General features: G+C 44.3%; 1 protein-coding gene and 1 long non-coding RNA gene across 15 annotated transcripts in view; one reads left to right on the top strand and one right to left on the bottom strand.

Moving 5' to 3' along the window:
- The window catches only part of LOC118386441 (dedicator of cytokinesis protein 9-like), a 195,835-nt gene that overhangs the window by 175,836 nt on the left and 5,940 nt on the right, over positions 1–14,059 (top strand). For 7 of the 14 annotated variants that reach the window (XM_052523007.1, XM_052523017.1, XM_052523010.1 and 4 more), the window contains exons 43-50: positions 92–307; positions 1,654–1,711; positions 2,321–2,427; positions 7,729–7,851; positions 10,382–10,495; positions 12,318–12,347; positions 13,574–13,720; positions 13,811–14,021. In XM_052523007.1, coding sequence (XP_052378967.1) covers positions 92–307; positions 1,654–1,711; positions 2,321–2,427; positions 7,729–7,851; positions 10,382–10,495; positions 12,318–12,347; positions 13,574–13,720; positions 13,811–14,021 — 1,006 coding nt within the window. Of the gene's footprint in view, positions 1–91; positions 308–1,653; positions 1,717–2,320; positions 2,428–7,728; positions 7,852–10,381; positions 10,496–10,855; positions 13,322–13,573; positions 13,721–13,810; positions 14,022–14,059 lie in introns of those variants that run through there. The other 7 variants (XM_052523015.1, XM_052523016.1, XM_052523011.1 and 4 more) reach the window with 4 other exon arrangements.
- Positions 286–1,235, bottom strand: LOC127931180 (uncharacterized). Its single transcript, XR_008140217.1, has 4 exons — positions 1,138–1,235; positions 699–1,098; positions 449–598; positions 286–398 (listed from the first exon to the last, which is right to left on the bottom strand). It is a non-coding gene; the product is annotated as an uncharacterized LOC127931180 (long non-coding RNA).

Here is a 14,059-nt window from a genome sequence, read left to right on the forward strand (position 1 = left end):
ATAGATGGTCTATTCTCATTGAAACTCCATGTTACCATTGGACCACATTAATAATCTGGTCTTTACTCTTCCTGTTTATTGTCCTGTACAGAACACAGCCTTCCCGTCAGATGTGAAGGACCTGACCAAGCGGATCCGGACGGTCCTGATGGCCACGGCTCAGATGAAGGAGCATGAGAGGGACCCGGAGATGCTGGTGGATCTGCAGTACAGCCTAGCCAAGTCCTACGCCAGCACGCCCGAGCTCCGCAAGACCTGGCTGGACAGCATGGCCCGCATCCATGTGAAGAATGGAGACCTGTCTGAGGTCTGTACCAGGCTAGTGGTCAGAGTGTGAAGAATGGTGACCTGTCCGAGGTCTGTACCAGGCTAGGGGTCAGAGTGTGAAGAATGGTGACCTGTCCGAGGTCTGTACCAGGCTAGTGGTCAGAGTGTGAAGAATGGTGACCTGTCCGAGGTCTGTACCAGGCTAGGGGTCAGAGTGTGAAGAATGGTGACCTGTCCGAGGTCTGTACCAGGCTAGGGGTCAGAGTGTGAAGAATGGTGACCTGTCCGAGGTCTGTACCAGGCTAGGGGTCAGAGTGTGAAGAATGGTGACCTGTCCGAGGTCTGTACCAGGCTAGGGGTCAGAGTATGAAGAATGGAGACCTGTACCGGGTCTGTACCAGGCTAGGGGTCAGAGTGTGAAGAATGGTGACCTGTCCGAGGTCTGTACCAGGCTAGGGGTCAGAGTGTGAAGAATGGTGACCTGTCCGAGGTCTGTACCAGGCTAGGGGTCAGAGTATGAAGAATGGAGACCTGTACCGGGTCTGTACCAGGCTAGGGGTCAGAGTGTGAAGAATGGTGACCTGTCCGGGGTCTGTACCAGGCTAGGGGTCAGAGTATGAAGAATGGAGACCTGTACCGGGTCTGTACCAGGCTAGGGGTCAGAGTGTGAAGAATGGTGACCTGTCCGAGGTCTGTACCAGGCTAGGGGTCAGAGTGTGAAGAATGGAGACCTGTCAGAGGTCTGTACCAGGCTAGGGGTCAGAGTGTGAAGAATGGAGACCTGTACCAGGTCTGTACCAGGCTAGTGGTCAGAGTGTGAAGAATGGAGACCTGTACCAGGCTAAGATTCAGAGTGTGAAGAATGGAGACCTGTCCGAGGTCTGTACCAGGCTAGTGGTCAGAGTGTGAAGAATGGTGACCTGTCCGAGGTCTGTACCAGGCTAGGGGTCAGAGTGTGAAGAATGGAGACCTGTCCGAGGTCTGTACCAGGCTAGTGGTCAGAGTGTGAAGAATGGAGACCTGTCCGAGGTCTGTACCAGGCTAGGGGTCAGAGTGTGAAGAATGGAGACCTGTCCGAGGTCTGTACCAGGCTAGTGGTCAGAGTGGGAAGAATGGAGACCTGTACCAGGCTAGGGGTCAGAGTGTGAAGAATGGAGACCTGTCCCGAGATCTGTACCAGGCTAGGGGTCAGGCTAGGGGTCACAGTGTATAAGTATAAGAGCCTATGCCAGAGGGATACATGTTATTTTGAGGTGTAGTTATTTAAGGAGTGGATTATGGTAGAATCTCTATGTGGAGTGTGATTATGTAATATGATGAATTCAAGTCATGTGACTGGCTCGTCAAACGTACTGATGTATCTGTGATGTTCTCTGTTGTTCACAGGCAGCCATGTGTTATGTGCACGTGGCAGCACTGGTGGCCGAGTATCTCCGGAGGAAAGGTGCAGTACGTTGCTCATTATTGCCACTTGGTGGTGCCATTTTCTCTTTTTTACAGACTTCACAAGGGGTTAATTAAATGGTCAGCGCGATGTGATTTTAATGAAATGATTGGTAGTTATTCGTTTTGTTATTAATACGTAGTCCAATACTATACTGTGCATATTTGCACATATTTCTATGTAATCTGTCGTTCTTGCGTCTCAGAGTAGGAGTGCTGATCTAGAATCAGGTTCTCCCTGTCCATTTGTTCTTATTCAATGTGATCTAAAGAGGCAAAACTGATCCTAAATCAGTACTCTAACGCTTGATACAGGCAATCCCAGATTTGTGATTTGGTTATGTAATCTGTGTTTCAGTGTTGGTTCACACGTGTTCTTTACTTCTTAACACCAGAGGGTTAATCACCTCGGCAGGTCCAATCATAGCACACTATATGAGAGAGCAGTTCTCAAACGTTGACCTTTTGCCTGTTTGTACATGACAGAATGGTCTGAGTGAAATCATATTTTCCCCTTAATGTAGAACCTGTCTAATAGGTCACAGAAATAAGAAAACATCTGTCTATTTGGTTTATTGATGATGGTCCCCGTCTCCTTAACGGTCCGTAGGCATGTTCAAGCAGGGCTGCTCAGCCTTCCGAGTGGTCACCCCCAACATTGATGAGGAGGTATCCATGATGGAGGATGTGGGCATGCAGGATGTCCACTTCAACGAGGTGAGAGACTAAAAGCCAGCTGCTTGGTCAACTAATGAGTTTTGGTGCTTGTTCCTTTTTGTGCGGGCATTCACATGTCTTATATCCATTTCACACTAAGACGTTTTTCTGCCAACTTCATCATACCGCCAACTTTATCATACCGCCAACTTTATCATACCATCAACTTTATCATACCGCCAACTTTATCATACCGCCAACTTTATCATACCGCCAACTTTATCATACCACCAACTTTATCATACCACCAACTTTATCATACCGCCAACTTTATCATACCGCCAACTTTATCATACCACCAACTTTATCATACCACCAACTTTATCATACCACCAACTTTATCATACCACCAACTTTATCATACCACCAACTTTATCATACCACCAACCTTATCATACCACCAACTTTATCATACCACCAACTTTATCATACCACCAACTTTATCATACCACCAACTTTATCATACCACCAACTTTATCATACCACCAACTTTATCATACCACCAACTTTATCATACTGCCAACTTTATCATACCACCAACCTTATCATACCGCCAACTTTATCATACCACCAACTTTATCATACCACCAACTTTATCATACCACCAACTTTATCATACTGCCAACTTTATCATACCACCAACCTAATCATACCGCCAACTTTATCATACCACCAACTTTATCATACCGTCAACTTTATCATACCGCCAACTTTATCATACCGCCAACTATTGCCAGTATCAAAGCCAAAACTTTTATTTCCACCTAACAACCTAGTAATCATTTCGTCAAAGTTCTGTCCACGGCTTAGTATGAAACGTAGCTATAATGCTGAGGCGGCATTGGCACGCACTACGATCTTAAAACTCTTGATGGTTGCTAGGCAGTGCCCATTAACCATCCTCCTGCCGGTTCTAAACTCTTGATGGTTGCTAGGCAGTGCCCATTAACCATCCTCCTGCCGGTTCTAAACTCTTGATGGTTGCTAGGCAGTGCCCATTAACCTTCCTCCTGCCGGTTCTAAACTCTTGATGGTTGCTAGGCAGTGCCCATTAACCTTCCTCCTGCCGGTTCTAAACTCTTGATGGTTGCTAGGCAGTGCCCATTAACCTTCCTCCTGGCGGTTCTAAACTCTTGATGGTTGCTAGGCAGTGCCCATTAACCTTCCTCCTGCCGGTTCTAAACTCTTGATGGTTGCTAGGCAGTGCCCATTAACCTTCCTCCTGCCGGTTCTAAGGCATGTCACTTCTCTTCAGCGGTGCACGACTGACTCCAGGGCCTTTGGAGTCGACTCCAACTGCTGTGAACGACTCTCGAAACACTCTGAAACGGACACACACACACACACACACACACACACACACACACACACACACACACACACACACACACACACACACACACACACACATACAGTACACACCATCTCATTATTACAGTCCCACACATACAGTACACACCATCTCATTATTGCAGTCCCACACACACAGTACACACCATCTCATTATTACAGTCCCACACACACAGTACACACCATCTCATGAGCATGATACTGCACATGAGCCTATAAAAGGTATATTTTGTTTGACTGTAGAAGGTGGTGTGTAGATACTAGAATATTTCTGTGATATTTCTGCTGTGTGCAGCCTTGACGGATTCCATGGGATGATGTGGTGCACTCTATGCTGATAAACCTATTCTTAGCCATGTTCAGTGGTGATTTCAGGATGTAAATCTTGGTAGAGCAAACTCAAAAAAATGTTACATTAATTGCACTATAACGGTGACAAACAGTGCCCACAAACTGTTAGGGCCAACATAAAGCTGTCCCAACACCTTACTACTGCTACACCTGGCTATCAGCGGAGCCTTGTCTGGCAGCGAAACAGTTCATTCAGCCTCAATTACTGCCTTTAAAAAAAACATAGCTGATATGGCAGACTTGCTTAAACAAATGTGGTTTCTACTGACAATTGAGATGTACAAACTATGGCATAAGGGGACAACGAGCGGATAAGAGGCTTAAGATATTAATGAGCGAGCTAGTAAGAACGTAGTCAATATCACTATTTGTTTTGCACTTTTGAAATGTACAGCGACATAATTCAAGTCATGGGCCGTTCTTACAGTGTTCTCCCTGTACACCAAGTCAGAATTGTAGGATAAATAAAGGGGGCATATAAGCAGACAATGAAGCTCTTACAATATTCGACGATGACATTTCTCTAAAACAGGTTATAGGCTACATGTGCACCACCAAATCAGAACAGTAGGCTAAGTTAAGAGGGGGAAAGGGACCAAATTATTAGGGTGGGCTACTAACAGCTTACTACACAACATACTCTTAGTATTACTTTCTTAGCTACAGTATACATATCTCCCTGCCACATTACATCATTTATGCAGCAACATACAATACGTCTTTGGACTGTGCTCACTTGAACAGGAGGTCCTTCTTGTGGGCAAATTTTGTCATCATACTTTGTCATCAATGTCTGGCATTCTCTGGATTTATGGTGCTTTCAAGACAATTGGGAACTCATAAAAACATGGTTGAATCATGACGTCAGTGATCTTCAAGTCGGAGCTCTAGAAAGAGACCTGAGTTCCCGACTCGTAATTCCGAATTGGATGACCTTTCAAAACATATTTTCCCAGTCGGAGCTAGTTTTTTCAGATTACACAGTTGTCTTGAACTCACTGAAGTCTGATATTTCCCAGGTCTGAGTTTCCAGTTGTTTTCAACGCAGCAGAAGTCATGCTGTTTTGACAGCATGGCCAATGTATTCAACCTTTTCTGGTTAATGGTGTTGAATGTTGATCCTTTTAAGATGGGAAAAGAGACCCTTAAACCCAGACACCCACTCCACTCAATAGCAGGCTAGTGATTGCTTCGCAACGCTTGCAGTTAGCCACTGATTCCTTCCAAACCACTCATTGTTGAATTTGCGATTTCCGACTTGTTGTGTAATGTTTATGTCCAATGGCTGATGAGCACCGATATGTTTGATCTATAATTTCTCTTCATATGACAAGGATTGAAAAGGATTTTCCAGTAGATTATCGACTTGATTCATGATTACTGCTTGTCTAGCATGCTAGCTAAAATGTTGACATGATCAGTCCAATAAAAACTACGGTAGATATAACGTGATTTGACATCATTTTATCTGTGGCCAATGACCTTGAGCTTTCTTGGATGGGCACTTCTAATGTAAATTTATGGCAGCCCCCAGGGGGCTTGAACTGCCTAACTTTCCCTGTAGATTCTGCTGTGACATAGTGTCCTCATGAGTGACAGAACACTGAGCCAATCACGGCGCAACTAAAGAGGATTTTCCGCTGGCTGCCCCTCCACCACAGGAAGCACTGAGCTGGGCTGAAACACCTGCATTTTGAAGCTGTAGTACTCAAGAAAGCAATAAAGAGATCATTGTCACGGTCGTCCTCCTCTCCATCTGAAGAGGAGAGGCGAGAAGGATCGGAGGACCAATATGCAGCGTGATATGTATTCATGTTGAATGTTTAATTAAAGAAAGAACTGAACACTGAAACACTATACAAAAACAGTAAACAAAATAACAACCGTGAAGCTAATGCGAGCTGCGCTGAAACAAGCCATCAACATAGACAATCACCCAAAAACAAACAGTGCAACCCAGGCTACCTAGGTATGTTTCTCAATCAGAGACAACTAATGACACCTGCCTCTGATTGAGAACCATACTAGGCCGAAACATAGAAATACCCCAAAACATAGAAAAACAAACATAGACTGCCCACCCAACTCACGCCCTGACCATACTAAATAAATACAAAACAAAGGAAATAAAGGTCAGAACGTGACAATCATGCTTGTATGCAGCTTTATTCAGTCAAATATTTATTTTTTTACATTGTTTGCAAACTGATATGTAACACAAATTAATGCTAAAATAACATTCAAAACAGGTGGGGCTCGAAACAGGTGGTGCTCTGCCCCACCTGCCCTGAATGACAGGTCCCCACTGTGTCTAGTTGACTCATTTATTAAAACATTTTGCTATTGTAACAGAATAACTTCGGTCCCCTCGCCCATACCCGGGCGCGAACCAGGGACCTTCTGCACACATCAACAACAGTCACCCACGAAGCATTGTTACCCATCGCTCCACAAAAGCCGCGGCTCTTGCAGAGCAAGGGGAACTACTACTTCAAGGTCTCAGAGCAAGTGACGTAACCGATTGAAACGCTATTTAGCGCACACCGCTAACTAAGCTAGCCGTTTCACATCCGTTACACTATGTTATGTAGTTTAACAAGTGGATTAGTTAGCTTTTCACTCACAGTCACTGAGTAGCCAATAGGCCTACTCCCTACCAAAAGACTGTGACTGTGACTTGTCTGATAACCAATCAGTGTGCTTTTGTTTCACTGAATCTCCGTCTTTATTGGCTACTTGGTTTAATTGGTTTCTGTCTGGGCAAATAAGTGGAGATGGTATCTCATCTATTCGTTTGCTCATCTATCACTGATCATAAACATTTAGCATGCTATAATGTAGTCTAAATCAAGTGCAGGCCTATTATTTTGCTCTATCGTATATAGGCAACTCCAAAAGCCCGCGGAGGTTGTGAAATATGAACAGAAGACTCACATGCTTCTGAAAATAGGATTGCTGTTATTTTCTATGGGGATCATGATGAATGTAAGACCCAACGCCTGCTCCCTAACGAAGTGGATTGAAGTTAGGACAGAGATGAAAGGTGGCTTGCCTTGTTTCCATTTGTCTTATAATGCTTCTTAGGACCTGCCTAAACAATGGCGTATATTCCCAATGGATTTATTAAAATAGACGCCCACCCATATCTGCACACCACTACTACCGCTCGTCTTCGGCATGAGAGGTATAGAAGGTATACTCAGGCAAGAATGTGGTAAAAATGGTTCCGTTTCTAAAGGGGTCATCTAAACATTGCCCAATAATTTGTTTTTTTTACAGGGAAAATACTGTAAATCCTTAGCAGGATTTGCTTCTTTTATGCTCAGTTTATCTCCTTGGCTTATCTCCAGCACTCCTGAACCGCTAATCAAAGGGCTTCCCTGATTATTTACATTGCCCCCCTATTTACATTACCTAATTGTCCTTGTTGCATCAAGGACAATTAGGTATTTAGTATTCATAACTCTTCCACTACTTTTGCACTAACCTTCATAAAAGCTTTGAAATTAAGTCATGGTGTGTGTGTCATCCATAGCCAGATCATCTTCACGTGGACACGGTATGACAGCAGTGTTTTATCTGTCCCTCTCTCCCATACAGGATGTCCTGATGGAGCTGTTGGAAGAGTGTGCTGATGGCCTGTGGAAGGCTGAGCGCTATGAGCTCATCTCAGACGTCTACAAGCTCATCATCCCCATCTACGAACAGGGGAGGGATTTTGAGGTACAGCAGCAGACCTGCAGCCTCTGATGTCACTCTCCATGTCCTGGGGCTCAACTCTATCTGATGTCATTGTCTGTATCATTGGGCTCAACTCCCTCTGATGTCACTCTCCATGTCCTGGGGCTCAACTCTATCTGATGTCATTGTCTGTATCATTGGGCTCAACTCCCTCTGATGTCACTCTCCATGTCCTGGGGCTCAACTCTATCTGATGTCATTGTCTGTATCATTGGGCTCAACTCCCTCTGATGTCACTCTCCATGTCATGGGGCTCAACTCGATCTGATGTCATTGTCTGTATCATTGGGCTCAACTCCCTCTGATGTCACTCTCTATGTCCTGGGGCTCAACTCTATCTGATGTCATTGTCTGTATCATTGGGCTCAACTCCCTCTGATGTCACTCTCTATGTCATGGGGCTCAACTCTATCTGATGTCATTGTCTGTATCATTGGGCTCAACTCCCTCTGATGTCACTCTCTATGTCCTGGGGCTCAACTCTATCTGATGTCATTGTCTGTATCATTGGGCTCAACTCCCTCTGATGTCACTCTCTATGTCCTGGGGCTCAACTCTATCTGATGTCATTGTCTGTATCATTGGGCTCAACTCCCTCTGATGTCACTCTCTATGTCATTTTTTTTTAAAATGCACCTTTATTTAACCAGGTAGGCTAGTTGAGAACAAGTTCTCATTTACAACTGCGACCTGGCCAAGATAAAGAAAAGCAGTGCGACAAAAACAACAACACAGAGATACACATGGAATAAACAAACATACAGTCATTAACACAATAGAAAAAAAGAGTCTATACACAGTGTGTGCAAATGGCGTGAGGAGGTAAGGCAATAAATAGGCCATAGTAGCGAAGTAATTACAATTTAGCAAATTAACACTGAAGTGATAGATGAGCAGATGGTGATGTGCAAGTAGAAATACTAATGTGCAAAAGAGCAGAAAACTAAATAAAAACAGTATGGGGATGAGGTAGGTAGTTTGGATGGGCTATTTACAGATGGACTATGTACAGCTGTAGCGGTCGGTTAGCTGCTCAGATAGCTGATGTTAAAGTTAGTGAGGGAAATATAAGTCTCCAGCTTCAGCGATTTTTCCAGTTCGTCATTGGCAGCAGAGAACTGGAAGGAAAGGCGGCCAAAAGAGGTGTTGGCTTTGGGGATGACCAGTGAGATATACCTGCTGGAGCGCGTGCTACGGGTGGGTGTTGTTATCGTGACCAGCGAGCTGAGATAAGGCAGAGCTTTACCTAGCATAGACTTATAGATGACCTGGAGCCAGTGGGTCTGGCGACAAATATGTAGTGAGGGCCAGCCGATGAGAGCATACAGGTCGCAGTGGTGGGTGGTATACATTGGGGCAAAAAAGTATTTAGTCAGCCACCAATTGTGCAAGTTCTCCCACTTAAAAAGATGAGAGAGGCCTGTAATTTTCATCATAGGTACACTTCAACTATGACAGACAAAATGAGAAGAAAAAAAATCTGAAAATCACATTGTAGGATTTTTAATGAATTTATTTGCAAATTATGATGGAAAATAAGTATTTAGATTAAGATTTATCGGTGGTGACAGTGTTTCTTAGCCTCAGTGTAGTGGGCAACTGAGAGGAGGTGCTCATATTCTCCATGGACTTTACAGTGTTTCTTAGCCTCAGTGTAGTGGGCAACTGAGAGGAGGTGCTCATATTCTCCATGGACTTTACAGTGTTTCTTAGCCTCAGTGTAGTGGGCAACTGAGAGGAGGTGCTCTTATTCTCCATGGTCTTTACAGTGTTTCTTAGCCTCAGTGTAGTGGGCAACTGAGAGGAGGTGCTCTTATTCTCCATGGACTTTACAGTGTTTCTTAGCCTCAGTGTAGTGGGCAACTGAGAGGAGGTGCTCTTATTCCCCATGGACTTTACAGTGTCCCAAAACTTTTTGGAGTTAGAGCTACAGGATGCACATTTCTGTTGGAAAAAGCTGGCCTTTGCTTTCCTGACTGACTGCATGTATTGGTTCCTGACTCCCTTGAAAAGTTGCATATTGCAGGGCCTCTGATGTCACTCTCTATGTCATGGGGCTCAACTGCCTCTGATGTCACCGTCTATGTCATGGGGCTCAACTCCCGCTGATGTCACCGTCTATGTCGTGGGGCCCAACTGCCTCTGATGTCACTCTCTATGTCATGGGGCCCAACTCCCGCTGATGTCACTGTCTATGTCATGGGGCCCAACTGCCTCTGATGTCACTCTCTATGTCATGGGGCCCAACTCCCGCTGATGTCACTCTCTATGTCATGGGGCCCAACTCCCGCTGATGTCACTCTCTATGTCATGGGGCCCAACTCCCGCTGATGTCACTCTCTATGTCATGGGGCCCAACTCCTTCTGATGTCACTATCTATGTCATGGAGCTCAACTCCCGCTGATGTCACTGTATATGTGATGGTGCCCAATGATAATGTCTCAAGGCTCCCAAACATGGATAAAGACACAGATTCTTATCAATGTGTTTGTGTGTTTCTCATTTCAAAAGAAACTGTCTCACCTGTATGACACCCTCCATCGTGCCTACATCAAAGTGACAGAGGTCATGCACACGGGCAAGAGGCTGCTGGGAACCTACTTCAGAGTGGCTTTCTTTGGCCAGGTAAGATAATGACATCTGATGGTAGGCTGTCGTACAACAAAAAAACAATGCATTGGAGATCAAACAAGTTGTTTCCCTTTTCCCATTATACTATTGCTTGGCTCTTTCCAGTACGTTATACAGGTATTAGATATTGCAGACATTATATTTTTTGTATTTTTTTAAAGATGAATTCAGACATAAATTGCTAAATTGATTTTAGAACACATCTCCAAGTGCCCTATATCAAAACGGTGAACATCTTGATTTGATCATGGGAGCTGCTGGAAGCTTTTTGATTGATAAAAGCATGATCAGATCACGTGGTCTTTTATTACTCATTCTAATGCCTTTTTTTCATGCTTTTCATCCTCTTTAAAGGCAGCGGTAAGTTCTGCAGTCGGCTCTGTTCACTTTCCTGAGCAGCCTAAATCTGTGTGAGGTGCTGCTGCTATAATCCATGACATGATTCAGCCACTAGTGTGATGCTGCTTTAATCCAGGACATGTTTCAGCCACTAGTGTGATGCTGCTTTAATCCATGACATGATTCAGCCACTAGTGTGATGCTGCTTTAATCCATGACATGTTTCAGCCACTAGTGTGATGCTGCTTTAATCCATGACATGTTTCAGCCACTAGTGTGATGCTGCTTTAATTCATGACATGTTTCAGCCACTAGTGTGATGCTGCTATAATCCATGACATGATTCAGCCACTAGTGTGATGCTGCTTTAATCCAGGACATGTTTCAGCCACTAGTGTGATGCTGCTTTAATCCATGACATGATTCAGCCACTAGTGTGATGCTGCTTTAATCCAGGACATGTTTCAGCCACTAGTGTGATGCTGCTTTAATCCATGACATGTTTCAGCCACTAGTGTGATGCTGCTTTAATCCAGTACATGTTTCAGCCACTAGTGTGATGCTGCTTTAATCCATGACATGTTTCAGCCACTAGTGTGATGCTGCTTTAATCCATGACATGTTTCAGCCACTAGTGTGATGCTGCTTTAATCCAGGACATGTTTCAGCCACTAGTGTGATGCTGCTTTAATCCAGGACATGTTTCAGCCACCAGTGTGATGCTGCTTTAATCCAGGACATGTTTCAGTGTGATGCTGCTTTAATCCATGACATGTTTCAGCCACTAGTGTGATGCTGCTTTAATCCTTGACATGTTTCAGTGTGATGCTGCTTTAATCCAGGACATGTTTCAGTGTGATGCTGCTTTAATCCATGACATGTTTCAGCCACCAGTGTGATGCTGCTTTAATCCAGGACATGTTTCAGTGTGATGCTGCTTTAATCCATGACATGTTTCAGCCACTAGTGAGATGCTGCTTTAATCCAGGACATGTTTCAGCCACTAGTGTGATGCTGCTTTAATCCAGGACATGTTTCAGCCACTAGTGTGATGCTGCTTTAATCCATGACATGTTTCAGCCACTAGTGTGATGCTTAAAGCTCTTGGCAGTTACATTAACTCACCGCTACCTTCCACCTACTTGTTTTACTTTTCACAACAGCAAGGCATGTTGCTGATTCAATGGGAGTAATCCACTGAATTTGGCTTTTATCGCTTCCATTTTTAGATGTCATTTTCACCTAAATCTTCTTACACCTGGTTCTTCCTCATCTTTCAGTGTGTTAACTTGTTGCTTTTGACAGTTTGCTTTGTTGGAGTGGATAACCTTCCTAGAACCGTGTTCCTTCTGACTGACTGTGTTCTTTCTGTATGTGGTGTTATGGTGTGAATGCTTATCTGCTATAAGTTGTAGCCTGGGTGGTGTTGGAATAACTATGATTTTGTTTTCTGTTGCTCTACCTTACCACTCCGTAGCAGTACCAGTTTACTGACTCTGAGACTGAGGTAAATGAATGAGAAAGTGGTGGGTGAATGCACTGCATTGAAGCATAAGGCTTATGATTCTGGTCTGGGTTAGTAGTCAGTGGTATTACTGGTATGTGTCCATCACCGCTTCGTTACCTCCTCCTAGCTTATCTTATCCATCTCAGCACTCGCTACTACTGCCTGGCTCAGTGTTGCCCTGACAACAAGAGGCTATATTAGTCAGGGTTTAAGGGTAGGATTTCATGTCTTACTGGGTACATGTTTCCAGTCATCTAGCTGGTGGCTACTACCCCATTCGTCTACAGTGTTAAGGTCATTTTTATTGTCGTTTTTTGGGTTGTATAAATAATGTAGACCCTTTGATGGAGTGAAATTCAATCCTCTGCATTCATCCTATTTATTGGTCCCATAGCACTGTTCCTAGACCAGTTCTGTTGTTTGTTTCTGTGCTTTTGGGAATATGTATTTTGGGAATATTTCTTGCTCTTGGGTTCAGGATTATAGTACCTTAGCTCTTCACCTGTGTTGTTGTGCTCATTGTTTTAGGTGTTCATACTACTTTTGATGTCTTTGTTACCTGAATACCTTCACATTTGTGTTTTCATGTTGTTTTCCTATTCTCTAACCCTAACCCCACCCCCTAACCCCTACCCCTAACCCCTAACCCTATTCTCTACCCCTAACCCTATTCTCTAACCCTAACCCCTAACCCTATTCTCTACCCCTAACCCTATTCTCTACCCCTAACCCCTAACCCTATTCTCTAACCCTAACCCCTAACCCTATTCTCTACCCCTAACCCTATTCTCTAACCCCTAACCCTATTCTCTACCCCTAACCCTATTCTCTACCCCTAACCCCTAACCCTATTCTCTAACCCTAACCCCTAACCCTATTCTCTACCCCTAACCCTATTCTCTAACCCTAACCCTATTATCTAACCCTAACCCTATTCTATAACCCTAACCCTATTCTCTAACCCTAACCCATAACCCTATTCTCTAACCCTAACCCCTAACCCTATTCTCTACCCCTAACCCTAACCTCTAACCCCTAACCCCTAACCCCTAACCCTATTCTCTAACCCTAACCCTATTCTCTAACCCTAACCCTATTCTCTAACCCTAACCTCTAACCCCTAACCCTATTCTCTACCCCTAACCCCTAACCCTATTCTCTAACCCTAACCCTCTCTATTACTGAATGTACTATAACCATAGTGTGTAATGTTGGCTTCCTCCTAGGGATTCTTTGAGGATGAAGATGGTAAGGAGTACATCTACAAAGAACCCAAATTCACCCCACTGTCAGAGATATCTCAGAGGCTACTCAAGCTCTACTCTGACAAGTTCGGCCCAGAGAATGTCAAGATGATTCAGGACTCTGGGAGGGTAAGAGTCGAACTTTACTCTTAGTATTTTACCATTTCTTTTGTGTTTCCATGGTTCTGATTGGTCCTTGATGTTATGCGTCCCATCCAGATCAACCCTAAAGATCTGGACTCTAAGTACGCCTACATCCAGGTGACCCACGTAACCCCGTTCCTGGAAGAGAAGGAGCTGATGGACCGTAAGACAGACTTTGAGAAGAGCCACAACATCCGGCGCTTTGACTTCGAGATGCCCTTCACCGTGTCGGGGAAGAAGCAGGGTGGGGTGGAGGAGCAGTATAAACGCAGGACCATCCTGACCAGTAGGTTCTACAGTACTTCATGTGAATCATAGGGTCTA

Source organism: Oncorhynchus keta, chromosome 7, assembly GCF_023373465.1.
Source record: "Oncorhynchus keta strain PuntledgeMale-10-30-2019 chromosome 7, Oket_V2, whole genome shotgun sequence".
NCBI lineage: Eukaryota > Metazoa > Chordata > Actinopteri > Salmoniformes > Salmonidae > Oncorhynchus > Oncorhynchus keta.